General features: G+C 43.0%; 2 protein-coding genes across 2 annotated transcripts; both read left to right on the top strand.

Moving 5' to 3' along the window:
* The first annotated feature begins 122 nt into the window (after positions 1 to 122).
* ech1 (enoyl CoA hydratase 1, peroxisomal) lies at positions 123 to 5,363 on the top strand. Its single transcript, XM_035791905.1, has 10 exons — positions 123 to 425; positions 937 to 1,105; positions 1,899 to 1,987; positions 2,143 to 2,267; positions 2,378 to 2,426; positions 2,587 to 2,651; positions 3,879 to 3,949; positions 4,103 to 4,174; positions 4,251 to 4,401; positions 4,656 to 5,363. The coding sequence occupies exons 1-10, from the start codon at positions 392 to 394 to the stop codon at positions 4,758 to 4,760; spliced, it is 930 nt and encodes a 309-aa protein (XP_035647798.1). The 5' UTR covers positions 123 to 391; the 3' UTR covers positions 4,761 to 5,363.
* Positions 5,364 to 5,519: 156 nt separating this feature from the next.
* On the top strand, positions 5,520 to 20,207 carry LOC118396831 (thymus-specific serine protease). The gene is made up of 12 exons (XM_052467420.1): positions 5,520 to 5,835; positions 6,859 to 7,034; positions 7,814 to 7,913; positions 8,138 to 8,267; positions 8,588 to 8,711; positions 8,838 to 8,915; positions 9,120 to 9,167; positions 9,421 to 9,705; positions 16,559 to 16,700; positions 17,797 to 17,976; positions 18,460 to 18,614; positions 18,915 to 20,207. Exons 1-12 carry the CDS (start codon positions 5,775 to 5,777, stop codon positions 18,972 to 18,974), a joined length of 1,539 nt encoding a protein of 512 aa, XP_052323380.1. The 5' UTR covers positions 5,520 to 5,774; the 3' UTR covers positions 18,975 to 20,207.
* The last annotated feature ends 997 nt before the right edge of the window (positions 20,208 to 21,204 follow it).

The raw sequence follows: 21,204 nt of genomic DNA, 5'->3' as shown, positions 1-21,204 counted from the left end.
TTCCCCTTTGAATGCCGCATTTGGACGATTCCTAGATGCTGTAGCTCAGAAATTGTACAAAACCAGCATGCCAGCTAGTTTAGTGGAACAACTCTTAAGATTGTGTTCACAGCATGCGCTCTTTGCTCACAGTAATAGTAAATACCCTTATCTGCTTTCTATACCACATTTACATTTAAGTCATTTAGCAGACGCTCTTATCCAGAGCGACTTACAAATTGGTGCATTCACCTTATGACATCCAGTGGAACAGCCACTTTACAATATAGTGCATCTAGCTATAAGCGTTGAACAACACTACATTTTACTTGACAGCCAGCTAGTTGCGGCAAGTAGACGACTGCGCCTTTCATTTGTTTCTTGCTCTCGAGTTTGATTTAGTCGAAGGGCTATGACATTCATTATCAGATCAGCTCTCGTGAAAAGTAAGTACAATATTGTGAGTTTTACGATGCCGTGCTTTGTCAGCTCTAAAACGTAGCTACAGTTAGCTAAATGTGCATTTTTGTAGGTCGCATCCGTTCAAATAACGTTAGCTACTTAGCAAGCTCCAGGTACTAGCAAACTGGTTAGGAAGTAGCCAACGTAATTGGTTAACACCATATAATTCGAGACTCGGACCAGAGCCTATAGCCTGCTAGGTAACTTTATTTTTTTTACATAGATGTCAACACTTAGCTAGCTGGCTAAGTAACGTTAGCTAGCTAATTACCTCCAGCTAGTATAAACCGTGTTTGGTTAGCATCTTGGCTAACTAGGTGAAAGGTGACTACTATGTAACTTCTGTATAGGAGTGGATAGCAAGGTGGTTAAAGGTCTAAACCGTGCAACTGACTATTAGCGGAAATGTGTTGCTCTCATTCAATATGAATTTGGTATTGTTGTAATTCATTGTTATTCAATCACCCTCCCTCTCATTTCGGCGCTGATCATCAGACAGGAGTTTATGGCTTCCAGGTCTCAGTGCTGTAAGGGCCATATCCTCTCCGGGGGGCCCCACTCCTCCTTTTACCACCCTGTCTGTCAGTCAACCTGCCACTGCTGTCACTCACATAGAGCTGCACCGGCCAGAGAAACGCAATGCCATGAACAAAGCCTTCTGGAGGTAACATCTGTCCCAAACCAGTGGTGGAAAAATAACACAATTATAATACATAAAAGTACCTTAATAGAAAATTACCTAGTAAAATGTTGGTTTCAAATATTTAATTATTAAAAGTAAAAGTATAAATCATTGCCAACCAGATGGAACCATTTTTGTTTGTTTGTTTGTTTATGGATAGCCAGGGGATCACTCCAACACTCAGACATAATTTATAGATAGCCAGGGGATCACTCCAACACTCAGACATAATTTACAAACTAAGAATGTGTGTTTAGTGAGTCCACCAGATCAGAGGCAGTAGGGATGAACATTGTGTTTTTTTGTTTGTTTATGGATAGCCAGGGGATCACTCCAACACTCAGACATAATTTACATACTAAGAATGTGTGTTTAGTGAGTCCACCAGATCAGAGGCAGTAGGGATGAACATGGTGTTTTTTTTGAGAAGTGTATTCATTGGACCATTTTCCTGTCCTGCTAAGCATTCAACATGTAACGAGTACTTTTGGGTGTCAAGGAAAATGTATGGAGTAAACATATAAATAGTAAAATACAGATACCCCAAAAAACTACTTAAGTTGTACATGAAAGTATTTTTACTTAAGTACTTTACACCACTGGCCCAAACACGACTTGAACACAGCTGAAACTTTCCCGCCTTTCTAATTGTACTTGTAACTCAGCACAACAGCACTGTGTTCCCTTATGAATGCATGTGCATCCTATATTTCTTTGAAAAAATATATTTTCTTCTTTTAACCCTGTCTTCCACCATCCATCCATCCTCTTTCAGAGAAATGGTGGAGTGCTTTACACAGATAGCTGAGGACCCGGATTGCCGGGTGGTTGTCGTCTCCGGTGCAGGAGACGTCTTCACAGCTGGTAAGAGAATTATTTTTCCCAAAAGCTTACGATTGTCTCAGGTTGAACTGAGTGCTACTTATCAATAGGCTGTGCCAACAGTATACCAAACATAGCAATATACCAGTAATAAGACCAGTATACTGTAACCTCTGTTGCAATTTGACTGTGTGTAGGCATTGACTTGATGGACATGGCCAGTGAAGTCTTGCAGCCTGAAGGGGACGACATGGCCAGGACTTCCTGGAACATGAGACGCATCATCGCCAAGTACCAGGAAACCTTCAGCGTCATTGAAAGGGTCTGTATATGAACTTGTGAAGTACTTACTCCTGCACAATAGGTTAGGGGTTGATAGTGAACAAGTAAGAAAATGCATTCTCTTTCCCACCACCTCCTTTCTACTTGTAGTGTCCAAAGCCAGTGGTTGTGGCAGTGCAGGGAGCTTGTATTGGAGGAGGTGAGTTTTGGTGGTATATTACTGATTTGCTTGTGACCGTGAGGCCTTGCAAAGCTTTCATATATTATTTACAAAATGTGACTGTTTCTTCTCCGGTGAAGGTGTTCTGTAATACAGCTGTAATGGCTTGTCATGTTATAACATGTACGTGTCCTGTTAGGAGTGGATCTGATCACAGCCTGTGATATCCGTCTCTGCACTCAAGATGCCTGGTTTCAGGTGAAGGTAAGTGGGCTTAAATACATCTCCTCAGCCTCAATGACCGTCTCCATGAGGACCAGGGTCCAGGGGACATCTACAGGTCTTTGCAGACTTTACGTCAGATTCAGCCTTTTTATGATTATCACGTCACAGTGCAATCAACCTGGCCAGATTGTACAATTTGCTTCAGTTCTGTCATCACATTCTGCGATTGGTTTGCGAGGCTCCGTCAGCCGACGTAGGATACATCAACTGCAGCGGTGTATTTCATCTGCGCATGTGCCAGCAGCGCAAGCCTCACTATGCTTATGCCCGAGTGAAGTGAGTCTTGAAAAACGGAAAGTATTCATCTTAAAATAGCTTTCACACACAAACTTCATATGTCGAACTCACAATCAAATAAGCTTCCCCCAAATAACATGGTCGCTGTGGTAAAGCACTTATTTTGATTGGCCATTTTGAGCATTTATCAAAATCCAATCAGGTAGCCTGATATCAGATGTCATGTTAACAAGGTTATTATGGGAATCTCTCTTCTTGCACTGCATGAAAACGTTTAAATCAAACTATTACATGAATCTTGACTATTCACTATTGTATTATTGTGTGCATACTCAGTGCCGGCCGTGTTCCTATGGGTCAGTCACCAGGTTCGGCTCGTAACATCAGCCACACTACACGATAAAGGCCCAAAAATTTGGACACTGCCAGACCTTTGTCGAAGACTACGACCGCACGTATTGGTACTTAATCGGCAGACCTAGACCCTGTTACGCTCAACGAGCCAAGACGTAGTGGTACTGAACCAGCAGACCTAGACCCTGTCACACTGAACGAGCCAAGACGTAGTGGTACTGAACCTGCAAACCTAGACCCTGTCACACTGAACGAGCCAAGACGTAGTGGTACTGAATCTGCAGACCTAGACCCTGTCACACTGAACGAGCCAAGACGTAGTGGTACTGAATCTGCAGACCTAGACCCTGTCACACTCAACGAGCCAAGATGTCCAACGATCATTTATGACCTAAGAATTTGCCCACGACGTGGACATTTTGTCTGGGATGGCAAAATCGTGGCATAAGACAGCTAAAATCGTGCCGTCTACAAAGGCCGTAACTGGTATCTGTTGTCTGTAGCAACCACCAGGTGGACTCTCATAGTGGAGAAAAGGCAGAATGATAAGAAAAATATACTTGTTAAATCTGCATGGTATCTTTGAGTGATGTGAAAGGTCTGCCTTTCTTACAGGAAATAGATATTGGCCTAGCAGCTGACGTTGGAACTCTGCAGCGCCTACCTAAAGTCATTGGGAGCCGGAGGTAAGAGCAAGCATTTGATATGCGTTCATTACACTGTAATGCTGCCTGGTAGTCCCTCTGCTTGCATTCATAAACCAAGGAACACTGAGTGCTTCCCTGTATTGTTCTGAAGAGAGATCCTTTATCATATGGATCATCTTCTTTCCTCTCCAGCCTGGTGAATGAGTTGGCTCTGACAGCGAGGAAGATGTACGCCGATGAGGCCAAGGAAAGTGGATTAGTCAGGTATGAAAACAACGTGTGCGTGCGTGTATTTGTTGTGTATGTGTGTTGGGTACTCATACACTCTTTTCCTGTGTAGCCGTGTATTTCCGGACAAGGAGGCGATGTTTGCTGGAGCTCTTGAGATGGCAGGGGAGATAGCAGGCCGCAGCCCTGTGGCTGTCCAGGGAACCAAGGTCAACCTGATCTACTCCAGAGACCACAGTGTGGCAGAGGGCCTGAACTACATGGTGAGGCTCAGTACTTACAAGGATGCTCACAACACCACGCACGTCACCGTGGCAACAACATAGGCTATCAAGAACACAACCCAGTATAGATAACCATGTCTCTTAAACAAGCGTAGTGTTCTGATAAGGTGGGTGGGATTTTAAAAAAGTAGATGTCATTGGAAGTACAACATCTGAAATGTAAAAAATGAAAAAAGTTAGAATGAATTACACAATGAGGCTGAGAGTTGAGTCTGTCTCCCTCCTGTCTTCAGGCAACGTGGAACATGAGCATGCTGCAGACGGAGGATGTCATGAAGTCAGCTGCAGCCTCCATGGAGAAGAAGAGTCCTAAAACAATAACTTTCTCCAAGCTCTGAACCTGAGGAGTAGAAAGAGGCTGAAGTGCAGCTTTTCTTAGGCGAGGGGGAATGGATGGAGGGGATTATCTACTGGACTAGTTGATACAATTTGTATGTCCCTGCGTCCAGTATTAAGGAAGTTTGAGGTAGTTCTGGGCGTTAGAGACAGCTTACATTAACGTCAGTGCTGGAAGTCTTTGCTGTACCCGAACACTTCCAGTGTTTGCGCTCTAGCATGCTAGCTGTACCCGAAGACTTCCAGTCTTTGCACTAAGCTCGTTAACGTTGGCTCGCAAATCTACCTCGTAACTTCCTTCATACTGGACGCAGAGACATGCAAATAGTATCCACGAGTTCATCTGGGTCGGTTGATAAATGCCAAAATGACCAACTATCCATTTAAGCTAATATGAAAAGGAATTATTTCGCCTCCTGACTCCAGCAGATGCATATGTTTGTGTGTTGGTGCCTTGTTGTCTGTCAGAATCACCCAAAGCAGAGCTGTCTGTAAACTAAAGAGTTAGGGGCCTCTCTCTTGCTAGCTCCGCATGCAGGATTCAGGGTACTCTACCAACCAGCCTCACACTTTTGTAAATCTATAAAAATGATTGCATCATAAAACCTTTTTCCCTTTTTTTTTTTATAAAAGATGAACTGAGCCTAAGGGCCCTGTTTCAACATGTTAAGTGTTTGTGCTGAGTTTTAGGCTTTGTGCATACAATTCAATACCTAAATGTGAAGTGTATGCATCTTTCACCAAGCCAATGCTCATAGTGTTGTTCTAGTTTGGACCACTGCCACCGTTGGAGGAGATATGCCTATTGCCCAGACTCACTTGCTGCGTCTTGATTACGCTCAACTGGCGACTTGTTTACTATAAATATGCACAGTGGGCATCAGGGAAGCCCGGGGTGGACTAAAAACGTTGGTCACGCCATAAAAGCAGGCGTTCTCCTCGCATTAAGACGGCAAGGTTGTCCGACCATTGTGTAGACCTATATCAGTAAATAGGTCGTAGTTGGTGGCCTGAAGATGCTTCTGTCTCCCATCCGTTGTATCATCCTTCTCCTCCTTGTGAACTTCGTCTATTCTGGTACGTTAACGATCCATAATGAACTGATCATTTAAAAAAATTATCAAATGATAAAATAAGGTAGGGCAGAGTTGGGTCGGTTGAGCCACCCTTGTTCCTAGGAAACGATACACAAAATGTATAATTTGACCAAATATTTCGTAAGAGGTGATTTCTGAAGGAAGAAAACGCATGGTAAAAAAAATGGTAAACAAGTTGCGTTCAAAAACAGTTTTTCGCCAAGTTAATTTAATGTGTTAAGAGGTTTCATGATGCTTGTAATGAAACGGAAGTAGATCATTTTAATATTGTCCTATACATCATTTGGGGTCTCTAAGCTCCTATATGAGGTTTTATACCAAGCATGAAAGTACATCCATGTATCTGTGTGTAAGCTGATATAATATACACGTTGATCGTATATCATTTTAATGCATAGGCCTATAGTTTTAATTATTGAGGTGAATCCATAAAATTGTGGTATTCAGAGAAACGAAATTGGATAATCTAGAAGCTATATTTAGTTATGTGAAATTGGCTGCTTAAGAATTGAGCACAAGTTTATTCTGTTCCTAAGTGTCTTAACTAATACATGGTTTATTAACACTAAGTATGTATTGAATTATAATAAAAATCATGAAAAATAAACATGGGCTTGGCTGTCGTGTATGAATTAGACTGATAAGGTTGTGGCAGAGGGTTATAACTTATCAGCAAAAGCCATGTGCTGAGACCATCAGGAATAAATACAAAATTGTATCCAATCCAAAAATATGTGACACGTTCAGATAGCACTTTTTGTAGAACGAAATGTGAGAGATAATTGTAGAAATTGTTAAGGAGTTGCATATGCGCACATTCAGATGTTCAAGTCTAAGGAGGCTCTCGTGGTTTGACCAACAAATACGTGCGTAATTTATGTCCATATGTGACTTTACGCCCAACTACAAACGTTTGCGCTTGTATTATCTCTATATTTGCCGTTCCTGTCGTTCTAGCTGTGCACAGTGCATTGGGTTTCATATCACATTTGACATTTCATAGGACGAGTTCTGAGGAAGATCAAGGAGCACGTGCGTAAAATCCAGTATGAGAAAACGAAGAATAATGTGCTGATGAGCGCAGTCAACGGGCATAAGCCCATGAGCGAAGTGAGAGACGGGAAAATTCACCAACCCCTGGACCACTTCGACAGTCAAAACGATGAAACATTTCCTCAGGTGACCCACCATACGTGCAACTACAGTGAGGTCCAAATGTATTGTTGGTTGTTTTGGCTCTGTACTCCAGCACTTTGTATTTTAAAGTATACAATGACTATGAGGTCAAAGTGCAGACTGTCAGCTTTAATGTGAAGGTATTTTCATCCATATAGGGTGACAGCACTTTTTGTACATAGTCCCCCCATTTAGGGAACCAAAAGTATTAGGACAAATTCACTTATGTGTATTGGACTATTCAAAAGTTTAGTATTTGATGCCATATTCCTAGCACACAATGACTACAGCTTGTGACTACAAACTTGTTGAATGCATTTGCATTTTGATTTGGTTGTGTTTCAGAGAATTTTGTGCCAGATAGAAATTAATGGTAAATAATGTATTGTGTCATTTTGGAGTTACTTTTATTGTAAATGTTTAGAAATGAATGTCTACATTTTTGTGGATGCTACCATGATAATCCTGAATGAATCATGAATAACAAAACAAACTGCAAATGCATCCAACACGTTTGTAGAGTCACAAGCTTGATGTGGTCATTGTGTGCTAGGAATATGGGACCAAATACTAAACTTTTCACTACTTTAATACACATGTAACTGAATTTGTCCAAATACTTTTGTTCCCTAAAATGGGGGATGTGCTGTGATTACACTCAAATGTATATACCACTGACAGTGCAATTTAACCTCAGTCATTCTATCATTCCAAAGTACCCCCCCCCCCTCCTCTCTTGTTCTCTTGCTTCCCTTCCGTCTCTCACCCTCAATCTCTTTCAGAGGTTTTTCGTGAATGAAGCCTATTGGGAGCGTCCTCATGGCCCAGTGTTCCTGTTCATCGGAGGGGAGGGCCCCATCTCTGAGTTCAATGTGCTGGCAGGTACACACAAAGTTCCCCTGTCACGCTCTTAAGTAATATGAAAATAAAATGGAAATGCATTGACACGATAAGTTAGGCTTACATAGGTGTTATGAATTTGATACTTGTCATTAGTTACAAGTCAATGCCTGTTCTTTGGTTTTTGTGTTGTTGATACCTCAACCAACTCTTAATTAACCTCTCCCTATTTTTCCTCTCCGCTCCTGCTTTGTGTGTATCTGTAGGCCACCATGTGGACATGGCTGAGGAGCATGGGGCTCTGCTTGTGGCCCTGGAGCATCGTTTCTATGGCGAGAGCATCAACAAAGATGGCCTGGAGACTGAGAACCTGGGAGACCTGTCCAGCCAGCAGGCGTGAGTACTGGCGGGAGGAGGGAGTCAATGTGATGACTTTGAATCAATGTTGAAAATGGATTGGATTTGCAAAATGTTATCAACGTGAGGGTATTTTGTATTTTTTTCACACAACTTTGAACCTAAATCTAATGGCATGGTAACATTCTTTGGTTGATTTCATGTTGAATTCACATTAGTTGACATTAGTTGACAACTCAACCAAATGTAAATCAAAACTAGACGTTGGGTTGCTACTTGACAAAGGCATAGAGCTTTTGAGTGGGCTTGAATTGGGCAGAGATTGAATTGCATTTTCTCTGCCATCTCTTGGTTTCCAGTCTTGCCGACGTCGCAGAATTCCATCAATACATCAGCGATCGCTTTGACCTCTCTGACAAGAATACCTGGATCAGCTTTGGAGGTTCCTATGCTGGGGCCTTGTCTGCCTGGCTCAGGGGAAAGGTACAGTAGAGAGAACAACACTTTCTATATTTATACTTAGGACTGGACAGCAGTGTTACTGTATGCTGGTCTACTCTATTCCATGGTAATTATAGTAAATCATGTTCTTTGTTCCTGCTCTTCCAGTTCCCTCACCTGGTCTACGGTGCTGTGGCTTCCTCTGCTCCTGTCAAAGCCAAACTGGACTTCTCCACCTTCAACAAAGTAAAGATCTCATCATTAGTATTAATTCTAGTAATAGTAGTAGTAGTGGTAGTGGTAGTTGTGGTGGTAGTTGTAGTAGTGGTGGTAGTTGTAGTAGGCAAACTAGTAACTGTGGCACTATTTATAGTGTTAATAGCATGGTAGATGTTATGTTCAGCTGTATGGACAAAGGTGAAAACAAACCCTGGTGTTGCTCTCTTCCAGGTGGTGGGTCTGAGCCTTGCGGACGAGGACGTTGGAGGTTCAGATAAGGTTTGACAACATTTACAGTAGATGCGGGCGCTTGAAATCATGTGTTGGAGTTTCTGACTGTATGAGTCTCCTACTGTGGGATTTGACTTTCTCTGTCACTCTCTCTCTCTCTCTCTCTCTCTCTCTCTCTCTCTCTCTCTCTCTCTCTCTCTCTCTCTCTCTCTCTCTCTCTCTCTCTCTCTCTCTCTCTCTCTCTCTCTCTCTCTCTCTCTCTCTCTCTCTCTCTCTCTCTCTCTCTCTCTCTCTCCTCCAGTGTGTGGGGGACATCTGGGAGGCCTTTGCTGCCGTGGAGGCCGCCCTGTTTGCAGGAAATGCCACTGAGGTGGGGAAGGACTTTGGGTGCTGTGAGATCCCTGAGAATCTGGAGGACCAGATCGAGGTCATGCAGAGCCTGGCCGACATCGTCATGGGAACCGTGGAGTACAACGAGGAGGGGGGAATCCTGACTATTGAGGAGATCTGTAAAATAATGACCAATGAGACAGAGACCTACGATTCGGAGACTGAGGCATACGACCGGCTGATCAAGCTGGTGCAGGTATGAGGTGTATTTTGTGTGTGTACACACACACACACACACACACACACACACACACACACACACACACACACACACACACACACACACACACACACACACACACACACACACACACACACACACACACACACACACACACACACACACACACACACACAAAATGACAATTCATTGATTAACCAGCAGAGGGCTGTATTCTTCACTGCAGCCGAGGTGAGTAAAACATTTAAACGTGTTAACCCTCGCAGGGCTGCAGGCCCAGACGGCATCCCCAGCCGCGCCCTCAGAGCATGCGCAGACCAGCTGGCCGGTGTGTTTACGGACATATTCAATCAATCCCTATACCAGTCTGCTGTTCCCACATGCTTCAAGAGGGCCACCATTGTTCCTGTTCCCAAGAAAGCTAAGGTAACTGAGCTAAACGACTACCGCCCCGTAGCACTCACTTCCGTCATCATGAAGTGCTTTGAGAGACTAGTCAAGGACCATATCACCTCCACCCTACCTGACACCCTAGACCCACTCCAATTTGCTTACCGCCCAAATAGGTCCACAGACGATGCAATCTCAACCACACTGCACACTGCCCAAACCCATCTGGACAAGAAGAATACCTATGTGAGAATGCTGTTCATCGACTACAGCTCAGCATTCAACACCATAGTACCCTCCAAGCTCGTCATCAAGCTCGAGACCCTGAGTCTCGACCCCGCCCTGTGCAACTGGGTATTGGACTTCCTCACGGGCCGCCCCCAGGTGGTGAGGGTAGGCAACAACATCTCCACCCCGCTGATCCTCAACACTGGGGCCCCACAAGGGTGTGTTCTGAGCCCTCTCCTGTACTCCCTGTTCACCCACGACTGCGTAGCCACGCACGCCTCCAACTCAATCATCAAGTTTGCGGACGACACAACAGTGGTAGGCTTGATTACCAACAACGACAAGACGGCCTACAGGGAGGAGATGAGGGCCCTCGGAGTGTGGTGTCAGGAAAATAACCTCACACTCAACGTCAACAAAACTAAGGAGATGATTGTGGACTTGAGGGAACACCCCTCTATCCACATCAATGGAACAGTAGTGGAGAGGGTAGCAAGTTTTAAGTTCCTCGGCATACACATCACAGACAAACTGAATTGGTCCACTCACACAGACAGCATCGTGAAGAAGGCGCAGCAGCGCCTCTTCAACCTCAGGAGGCTGAAGAAATTCAGCTTGTCACCAAAAGCACTCACAAACTTCTACAGATGCACAATCGAGAGCATCCTGGTGGGCTGTATCACCGCCTGGTACGGCAACTGCTCCGCCCACAACCGGAAGACTCTCTAGAGCACATATGTCAGAGTCAAGGCCCGCGGGCCACATCCGGCCCGCGAGAAGGTTTTTTACGGCCCCTGGGATGATCTTGATTTATTATTAGAACCGGCCCGCAGACCGCAGCAAGCCGGCAGCCCGCAGATCTTTTACACGCACCAATACTACATTTCCCACAATGCAACGGTGACGCACCGAGCAGTAGGCTGCTTCATTTCAATATTTATTGGCACAGCAGTTGTCAGCATCACAGTAAAATTAACTTTCAGATACCCATCAAAAATGGCAAAACGGAAGGTGGACACTGAGAACCGGGGTTTCAAACAAGGTGGGAGTCGGAGTATTTGTTCACGGAGGTAGCTGGAAAACCTGTGTGTCTTCTGTGTGGAGAAAGTGTGGCGGTACTGAAAGAGTATAATCTGAGACGACATTATGAAACGAAACACGCGGACAAAAACAAGAATATGGACATGGAACAAAGGCTACAAAAGGCAGAGGAATTAAAACGAGGCCTCAAATCTCGACAGGCTCTGTTCAAAAAAGCCAAATCACAAGGCCAGGCTGCTGTCAAGGCCAGTTTTATTTTGGCAGAAGAGATCGCTAAATCAGCCCGGCCATTTACGGAGGGGGATTTCATCAAAAACTGCATGATTAAAGTTTGTGACGAAGTTTGCCCAGAAAAAAGGCAACTCTTTTTAAATGTGAGTCTGAGCAGAAACACCATTGCCGAGAGAGTAGACCAGTTGTCCATCAATCTAAAAGAGCAGCTTGTGAAAAAGGGAAAAGATTTCATTGCATATTCCTTGGCTGTGGATGAGAGCACCAACATTTCTGACATTGCCCAGTTGTCAATTTTCATCCGCGGAGTGGACTCCAGCCTAAGCGTGACAGAGGAGTTTTTGGCTTTACGTCCTATGCATGGCACAACTACGGGGCATGATTTGTATGAAGAGGTGTCAAGATGTGTAAATGAGATGGAGCTGCCTTGGGAAAAACTCGTGGGTTTGACAACCGACGGAGCACCTGCGATGTGTGGACACAGGAGCGGACTGGTGGCGAAGATACGGGAAAAGATGCAAGAGGAAAACGCGACAGGTGAGCTGACAGCTTATCATTGTATCATACACCAGGAAGCGTTGTGCGGTAAAGCCTTGAAAATGGAGCATGTAATGAGCATCATCACGCGCACAGTTAACTTTATCAGAGCCAAAGGTTTGAATCACCGCCAGTTCAAGGCATTTCTGACGGAGTTAGAAACGGAGCATGGTGATTTGCCTTATCACACAGAGGTGCGATGGCTAAGCCAGGGAAAGGTGCTTCAAAGATGTTTCGAGCTTCGTGAGGAGATTTGTCTGTTCTTGGACAGCAAAGGGAAAGACACAACACAACTCCGAGACGAAATGTTTCTGTGTGAAATGGCTTTTCTGTGTGACATTACGAGTCATCTGAATGCAATGAACTTGCAGCTGCAGGGTCGGGATCGTGTCATCTCTGATATGTACAGTACAGTGAAGGCATTTAAAACCAAACTGACTCTGTGGGAGACGCAGATGCGGAAAGAAAATTTGAGCCACTTTCCCAGCTGCCAGACCATGAAAGAGAAGCTCTCTACCAGTGCGTTCCCGAGCGCACAGTTGGCTGATAAAATAGGTATGCTTGCCGCTGACTTTCGACGCCGATTTGCTGACTTTGAAGCACAAAAAAGCAGGTTGGAACTGCTCGGTAACCCATTTGCTGTTGACGTGGAAAGCTCACCACCAAACCTCCAAATGGAGTTGATTGACCTCCAATGCAATGATGCACTGAGGGCAAAATATGCGGCAGTGGGTGCTGCGGAGTTCGCCCGTTTCCTCCCGACACAATGCCCCAGCTGCGCATCCAGGCTGCTCAAACGTTGTCTATGTTTGGCAGCACATACCTGTGTGAACAACTGTTTTCTTTGATGAACTTGAACAAAACATCACACAGAAGTCGACTTACTGCTGAACACCTCCACTCAATTCTGAGGATTTCCTCAGCTCAGAGCCTTACCCCGAACATTGATGAACTTGTGGAAAAGATGGGACACCACCAAGTATCACCCTCAACCTCAAACAAGTGAACATTACTGTGCAATCACATATTTAGAGTTTTTACTCAGTTCAAGTTTAAAAGTTAAAGTTTAATATTTGTTTTCACTGCATGTTACTTCTCCTTAAACAAAGTGTTGTTTTTGATTAATAGATTTTTGCACTTTATTTTATTGTATTTCAATCCAATTATATTTTAAAAATATTTCAGTTGAGTGGATGATAGAAAATTGCTATTATTGTTTTTTTCTTTGAAGTAAATTTAGCCCACTTTTGCTAAAATAGAAAATATAGGCTACTGATGGTGCCTTGAATACCGGTTTCTTTCATTTAATGTTCATGTTATGGGGATTTTTATATAAAGGAAATTTGTCTTTTGTGTCTGTTGAAAATTAAAGATTACTGACAGAGCCATAAGAAAATATTGCTTTATTTATCTGATCATATTGGAATATATTTGTTAGGTTTTCAGTAGGTTCAATTAGGTTCACTAGACTATATGCGTCATTTAAAAATTTTTCAATGAACATTCGAACAGTCCGGCCCTCGGCTTGTAGCTAAATTTTTTATTTGGCCCTCCGTCCATTTGACTTTGACACCCCTGCTCTAGAGGGTAGTGAGGTCTGCACAACGCATCACCGGGGGCAAACTACCTGCCCTCCAGGACACCTACACCACCCGATGTTACAGGAAGGCCATAAAGATCATCAAGGACATCAACCACCCAAGCCACCCAACCTATCATCCAGAAGGCGAGGTCAGTACAGGTGCATCAAAGCTGGGACCCGAGAGACTGAAAAACAGCTTCTATCTCAAGGCCATCAGACTGTTAAACAGCCACCACTAACATTGAGTGGCTGCTGCCAACACACTGACACTGACACTGACTCAACTCCAGCCACTTTAATAATGGGAATTGATGGGAAATTATGTAAATATATCACTAGCCACTTTAAACAATGCTACCTTATATAATGTTACTTACCCTACATTATTCATCTCATATGCATACGCATATACTGTACTCTATATCATCGACTGCATCCTTATGTCATATATGTATCACTAGCCACTTTAACTATGCTACTTTGTTTACATACTCATCTCATATGTATATACTGTACTCGATACCATCTACTGTATCTTGCCTATGCTGCTCTGTACCATCATTCATTCATATATCCTTATGTACATATTCTTTATCCCCTTACACTGTGTATAAGACAGTCGTTTTGGAATTGTTAGTTAGATTACTTGTTGGTTATTACTGCATTGTTGGAACTAGAAGCACAAGCATTTCGCTACACTCGCATTAACATCTGCTAACCATGTGTATGTGACAAATCAAATTTGATTTGATTTGATCTACAGTTGTGCATCCCCTTGCCTTGACTGATCTAATCAAATTGTATTTGTTAAATGCACCGAATACAACAGGTGTAGTAGACCTTACAGTGAAATTCTTACTTACAAGCCCCTCACCAAAAATGCAGTTAAAACCTGTTGAGTGTAGGGGCAGTATTTTGATGTTTGGATGAAAAACGTACCCAAATTAAACTGCCTATTTCTCAGGCCCAGAAGCTAGAATTTTTGAGGATCTAGGGACCCAGGCCAAATCTTTTCAGTCTCCCGAGGGGGAAAAGCTGTTGTCATGCCCTCTTCACAACTGTCTTGGTGTGTTTGGACCATGATAGTTTGTTGTTGATATGGAACTTGAAACTCTCGACCCGCTTCACTACAGCCCCGTCGATGTTAATGGGGGCCTGTTCAGCCTTCCTTTTCCTGTAGTCTATGATCATCTCCTTTGTCTTGCTCACATTAAGGTAGTGGTTGTTGTCCTAGAGACGAAAGAAAAGCACACCTATTTAGGCGAGATGCTGGCGAGTGGTGTAGAACACTTGAAAAATGAAAGGAGAGCCGCACACTCAGGGGCTCAGATACAGTAATTTAATAACCAACGTTTCGACAGACAAGCTGTCTTCATCAGGGTATAATGACAAACACAGCAGGTCACTAGTTTATATAGTGTCAAAGGACACACACAGGTGTCTGTAATCATGGCCAGGTGTGGCCTGATATCATTGGTTAATCTTCACATATCAAAATAACATACCAAAAACATAGATAGCATATGATCATAGATACAATTTGGCTGCATAGGCCTACAAACATTTACAACAGAAAAATCACAAGAATGGCTTCAAATCAAAGTCTACGTTGAGACCAAAGTGAGCAAGGGTCCTTACATTAAAGATCCAGGCAGCCTCTCGATTTAACAATAAATTGTCGAGTTCACCCCCTCTCCTATGGAGGGTGACAAGTTCGATGCTGATATAACGTAGGGACGAAATTGAGTGGTTTGCTTCCAAAAAGTGGGCCGCAACTGGGTAAGTCGAGTTTTTGCACCTAATGGTGCTACGATGCTCAGAGATTTGTACTTTTAATTTGCGCTTTGTTTTACCCACATAATTTTTTACCACAAGGACAAGTTATACGATAAATAACTGCCTTACTGGAGCACGTAATAACACCTTTTATTGGGATCGATTTCCCTGTTTGAGGGTGTTTGAAGGATCTACATTTATAAGTACCATTGCATTGAGCACAGCCATTACACTTGTAGTTTCCATCCAGTAGGGGCACAAATAGATGTTGTGCAGGGATATCTTGGGGTGGTAAATCAGAGTTTACCAGTTCATCTCTGAGATTTCTGCCCCGCGAGAATACGATCAAGGGAGGGTCTGAAAACACATTACCGATACTGTCATCAGATCTTAGAATGTGCCGATGTTTGTGAACGATTCCATTAATTTGTTCAGAGCACTTTGAGTAGCGGGTAGTTAGAACACAAGAATATTTATTTTTGCGAGACTCCTTGAAAAAGATCATGTCTCGGTTTGTTTTGAATTTTCTCAATGGCAGTAACCATTTTTGTACCCCCTCTCTTTGAATTTTCTTTGCGTCTCAGCCATATTTCTCTCGAAATCTAATTGTTTTTTGCAAATTGCAAGTGGTTGTTGCCCTGGCACCACACTGCCAGGTCTCTGACCTCCTCCATCCTTGTCGGTGATCAAGCATACCACTGTTGTGTCGTCAGCAACCTTAACGATGGTGTTGGAGTCGTGTTTGGCCATGCAGTCGTGGGTGAGCAATGAGTATAGGAGGGGACTAAGCACGCTCCCCTGAGAGGCCCCGGTGTTGTGGATCAGCGTGGCTGATGTGTTGTTTCCTACCCTCACCACCTGGGGGCAGCCCGTCAGGAAGTCCAGGATCCAGTTGCAGAGGGAGGTGTTTAGTCCCAGGGTCCTTAGCTTACTGATGAGCTTCGTGGGACTATGGTGTTGAACGCTGTAGTCAACAAACAGCATTCTCAAATAGGTGTTCCTTTTGTCCAGGTGGGAAATGGCAGTGTGGAGCGTGATTGTAGAACAGTCAGGGAACACTGTTACTGTGTGTGTTTGTATTAGATCTACCGGGCCACAGGCGAGGAGCCCTGTCTGGATGCGTCCCACAAGCAGACCATCCAGGACCTGAGTGACACGAATCTGGACTCTGCCTACAATGGAGAGAGACAGTGGTACTACCAGACCTGCACTGAGTTCGGCTTCTGTGAGTACTGCTCCACCACACAACACTGTCACTCCTAGAGGAGATACATTGGGGTACGAAATGATTCACACCCTTGATAAAGATGAGCAATAATGACTGTATAAAATAAATCATTCTGAGCTACATTATATTGTATGCAAAACAATTGGGAAATTATATTATTTTATAAAACAATTTTATACTAGAACAGCAAAGAGATTTTGTTTAAGAAGTAATACATGTTTTTCTCTATAACAGTAGGAGTAAACATTATTTACACCCCTAAATATTCCTATAAAAAAAGTATTTGGTGTCAAAAGTTTTTAGTATTTGGTTGCATATTCCTAGCATGCAATGACTACATTAAGCTTGTGACTCTAAAAACATGTTGGAAGCATTTGCAGTTAGTTTTGGTTGTGTTTCAGATTATTTTGTGCCCAATAGAAATTAATGGTAAATAATGTATTGTGTCATTTTGGAGTCACTTTATTATAAATCAGAATAGATAATAAGAATGTTTCGAAACACTTCTACAGTAATGTGGATGCTACCATGGTTACGGATAATTCTGAATGAATCGTGAATAATGAGTAAGAATGTTACAGAGGGTCAAAGATCATACCCCCAAGACATGCTAACCTCGCACCATTCCCAATAACTTTTTAAACATATTTCTCTGAGCAATAGCATTAGTATAAAAATATAGAATTTCCCATTTTTTTTGAGCATACAATGTAGCTCCGTATTTGAATAATTTATTTTATACAGCCATTATTGCTCATCTTTATCAAGGGTGTCAATCATTTCGGGCCCCACTGTACATTTACCAAGTTTACGTCCCCATGTAGAAGCAAGGTATTTGTTTCAATCAGTGAGTTGAGTGCTCACAGCACTGGAGGGTAAAAAAACAAAAAACAAAAAAGCAGCACATTCATAACACCAGCTGTGCAAAGCTCCCACTCTTTGGTACAGTATCACTCATTATAGGATCTGTTTTACTATATGCCCATAGCCACCCAGCTGTATCTCACATTACAGAAATACAACTACACATCATAATTCAATAGAAATTCATTGTTTTTCTATGGCTTACCTCATCATTGTTTGGTTGTGACAGTCCAGACGTGTGAGGACGCCAGCTGTCCCTTCTCCCGCATGCTGACCCTGCAGGCTCAGACCGACCTGTGTGCTGAGGTGTTCAACATCCCCCAGCACAGTCTGCCCGGACACATCGCCTTCACCAACAAGTACTATGGAGGAGACCACCCCGACATCGACAGGGTGCTCTATGTCAACGGTGAGCAGAGACTTCACAGATAGATACAGTAGATAGGCGATGGGGGGGGTTGCCTTCATTGACGTTATCGGCGCCCGGGGAGCAGTTGTTGTTCGAAGGCAGAACGGCTTCGGGATCCGAACCAAGTGACCTTTCGGTTGCTGGCCCAACCACCGGATAGATGAATGGATCGATAGATAGATGGAGGTTTAAACCATTACCTCTCATTACATCATAGGGTAATTTAAACCCACTGGCAGTGAATCAATGTGCTGTGTCTATGTGAGTGATTGTGTGACAGCAGAGGTGGTTGGTGGGAGGAGGACAGGCTCAAAGTAATGGCTGGAATGGAATCAATGGAATGGTATCAAACATATGGAAACCACATGATTGACCAGCCATTACAATGAGCCCATCCTCCTGTAACTCCTCCCACCAACCTCCTCTGTGTGACAGTCAGTATATGACCTGTCCCTCTGGTCTGTGACCTGTGACCTCTGTCAGGTAACATTGACCCCTGGCGTGAGCTCAGCGTTCTGGAAGAGGACTTGGACAAGGAGGACAAAGATATGGCCATCCTCATCAAGGGCACCTCCCACTGTGCCGACATGAATCCCGGCGGCGCTGCAGACCGCCCCGCCCTGAAGCAGGCCCGCAAAGTACGGCACACGGCAGGCTAGACAACACTAAGTTGATGTAACAGAGAGAGACACTGACTGTGAGCTTTGGTGGCACATGAAGAGTAATGTGTGCTTCAGAACTGTATGTCTCAATTGAACACTTTGGGCCGGTTTCCCAGAAACAAAAAAAGCATGGTCAATGGTCAATAGCTTGTTAGTCCAAGACTAAACTAAATCTGTGTCCAGGAAACTGCCCCATTGTCTATCTCTTATGTCATTAGTGAATATTATTTTTAAACTTCTCATCCTGATCTGTCTTTTTTTCTCTCTGGTTGTCAGGCTATTGAGAGGAAAGTTGCCAAGTGGCTGAAGGAAGCTGCCTGGAAGTTTGTCGGCTGATGGACCCAACGACAGGTTACCTGATCATCTGACCTTCCTGACCATTACTCAGCCAATCAAACTTTGGGCAGTGAATCACATGGTGCTGTGGACTGAGCCCCTCTTCATGTTTCTCCCCATGGGTCAGGTCCTCTAAGGTGGTGTTCTTCTGTTTTTTTTCTAACATTCTTCTAGTGTTTTCCCTATGGTTTTTCCTGGTGTTTTCCTAATGTTTTTCTAGTGTTTTTCCTGGTGTTTTCCTAATGTTTTTCTAGTGTTTTTCCTATGGTTTTTCCTGGTGTTTTTCCTATGGTTTTTCCTGGTGTTTTCCTAATGTTTTTCTAGTGTTTTTCCTATGGTTTTTCCTGGTGTTTTTCCTATGGTTTTTCCTGGTGTTTTCCTAATGTTTTTCTAGTGTTTTTCCTATGGTTTTTCCTGGTGTTTTCCTAATGTTTTTCTAGTGTTTTTCCTATGGTTTTTCCTGGTGTTTTTCCTGGTGTTTTCATATTGTTTTCCTGGTGTTTTTCTAGTGTTTCTCCCATGGTTTTTCCTGGTGTTTTCCTAATGTTTTTCTAGTGTTTTTCCTATGGTTTTTCCTGGTGTTTTTCCTGGTGTTTTCCTAATGTTTTTCTAGTGTTTCTTCTATGGTTTTTCCTGGTGTTTTCCTAATGTTTTTCTAGTGTTTCTCCTATGGTTTTTCCTGGTGTTTTTCCTGGTGTTTTCCTATTGTTTTTCCTGGTGTTTTCCTAACGTTTTTCTAGTGTTTTTCTAACGTTCTTCTAGTTTTTACATTTGTGGTTTTCTAACGTTTCTCTAACGTTTGTGTTTTTCCTAACGTTTTATAGTGTTTTTCTAACGTTTTCATAGTGTTTATTGAATGTTTTTATAGCGTGCTTGAATTTACTCCAGTATATAAGTTATAGATTTATATTTTAATAGACAGTTTTAGTAATTTAGGGAAACACTTATAATGCTGTACACAGTATTTAAGTTTCCTAACTACGCACTGGTAGCGTATAGCTAACCAGAGAGTCTCAGTATAAGATGACTTTAACATCATGGAGTGTTCTAAGGTTTACAGACATTCACACATTTTCCTTGGTCTGGATTCAGTGAAGTTATCTCAGACAAAACATTATCTGAATGTGTGCTGGATTGCTTTGTAGCTTGTGTGGATCTTTTTAGGAGGAGTTAATTTGATTTCATCCTGCAAGTTGGAAAAGTATCATCAATAAAAGTTTGCTGATAATCTGGTGTCTGTTTTCTGTGGATTGTGGGATATTGTTGTTGACTGAAATTCATTTTAAGAGATATTTTACCGCCAAACAATTTTTTGTATTTTGTTCATTAGCCCACTGTTACTAAGATCCCAGAAGAATGTGCATGTCAGCAGTTGAGTTTCAGTATAGAGCAAAAACTGTGATGATGATGCAAATTATATTCAAATGACTAAATACACAAAGATAGTCTTGACTAAAATATCACCTTTTTCAACTGTTTAAATCTTTAATCTCAGCAGGGGGCGCTAATGCTATACACATATATCCAGTCAATGGCACATTTCCAGTTTATAAAACTCTGAAGACTCTTGTGTGTTTGAGTTTGTTTACATGCATGTTTGTGGTGGTCTTCATGAATACATGAACATAAACAATATATGTGCCAGCATATTGAGGTATTTAGCACCATGTGTGTCTTTGTGTATGTTTAATTATCTTTGCACTTTGAGTGTGTGGGTGTCTGATCTGTTTGTGTGTGTCATCCATGCATGCAAAATAGTGTGTGTGTGTGTGTATGTGCTGTTTTTTGTGTGCAGTGTTGAGTTGGTGCAGATACTGTGTGTGTTTGGGAGTTACGAGAGAGGTGAGCAAGAGCCAGTTGTCCCAAGGCCATCTGTTACCCCGTGGGGTGGAGGGGTGGTGATGGTCCTGCTGCTCAGGCCTACCCCTCGCTGATTGATGATCTCCACTCCCCCGGATTCGACCAGGTCACGACTTCCCACTACTGACAACCGTACAGAGAGAGCTCAATCACACACACAACGCACACACAACTCCTGTTAGTGATAATAAACTACAGTTTATTTTACTAGGACACACACACATAAGAACACATACACTCTCAGATACACTCCATGCACACATTCACATTCAAGCACACACAGACCGTCTTTAGCAGTTACACAGCAGTCCATTTCCCACAGTACCCAACCGCATGGAGCCCCTCAATGCTTAGATACACACATACAGTG

This window comes from Oncorhynchus keta, chromosome 18 (genome assembly GCF_023373465.1).
Source record: "Oncorhynchus keta strain PuntledgeMale-10-30-2019 chromosome 18, Oket_V2, whole genome shotgun sequence".
NCBI classification, from domain to species: domain Eukaryota; kingdom Metazoa; phylum Chordata; class Actinopteri; order Salmoniformes; family Salmonidae; genus Oncorhynchus; species Oncorhynchus keta.
This window is presented reverse-complemented; position numbering and strand designations above follow the sequence as displayed.

What these genes read in the sequence shown, in the direction of transcription:
- ech1 (XM_035791905.1), top strand. Translation starts at nt 392, where the DNA reads ATGACATTCATTATCAGATCAGCTCTCGTGAAAA. An exon ending in AAAGTCATTGGGAGCCGGAG is followed by an intron (nt 3,950 to 4,102) that starts GTAAGAGCAAGC and finishes TTTCCTCTCCAG; the next exon opens with CCTGGTGAATGAGTTGGCTC. An exon ending in AAGGAAAGTGGATTAGTCAG is followed by an intron (nt 4,175 to 4,250) that starts GTATGAAAACAA and finishes TTTCCTGTGTAG; the next exon opens with CCGTGTATTTCCGGACAAGG.
- LOC118396831 (XM_052467420.1), top strand. Translation starts at nt 5,775, where the DNA reads ATGCTTCTGTCTCCCATCCGTTGTATCATCCTTCTCCTCCTTGTGAAC. An exon ending in ACGTTGGAGGTTCAGATAAG is followed by an intron (nt 9,168 to 9,420) that starts GTTTGACAACAT and finishes TCTCTCCTCCAG; the next exon opens with TGTGTGGGGGACATCTGGGA. An exon ending in GGCTGATCAAGCTGGTGCAG is followed by an intron (nt 9,706 to 16,558) that starts GTATGAGGTGTA and finishes TGTTTGTATTAG; the next exon opens with ATCTACCGGGCCACAGGCGA.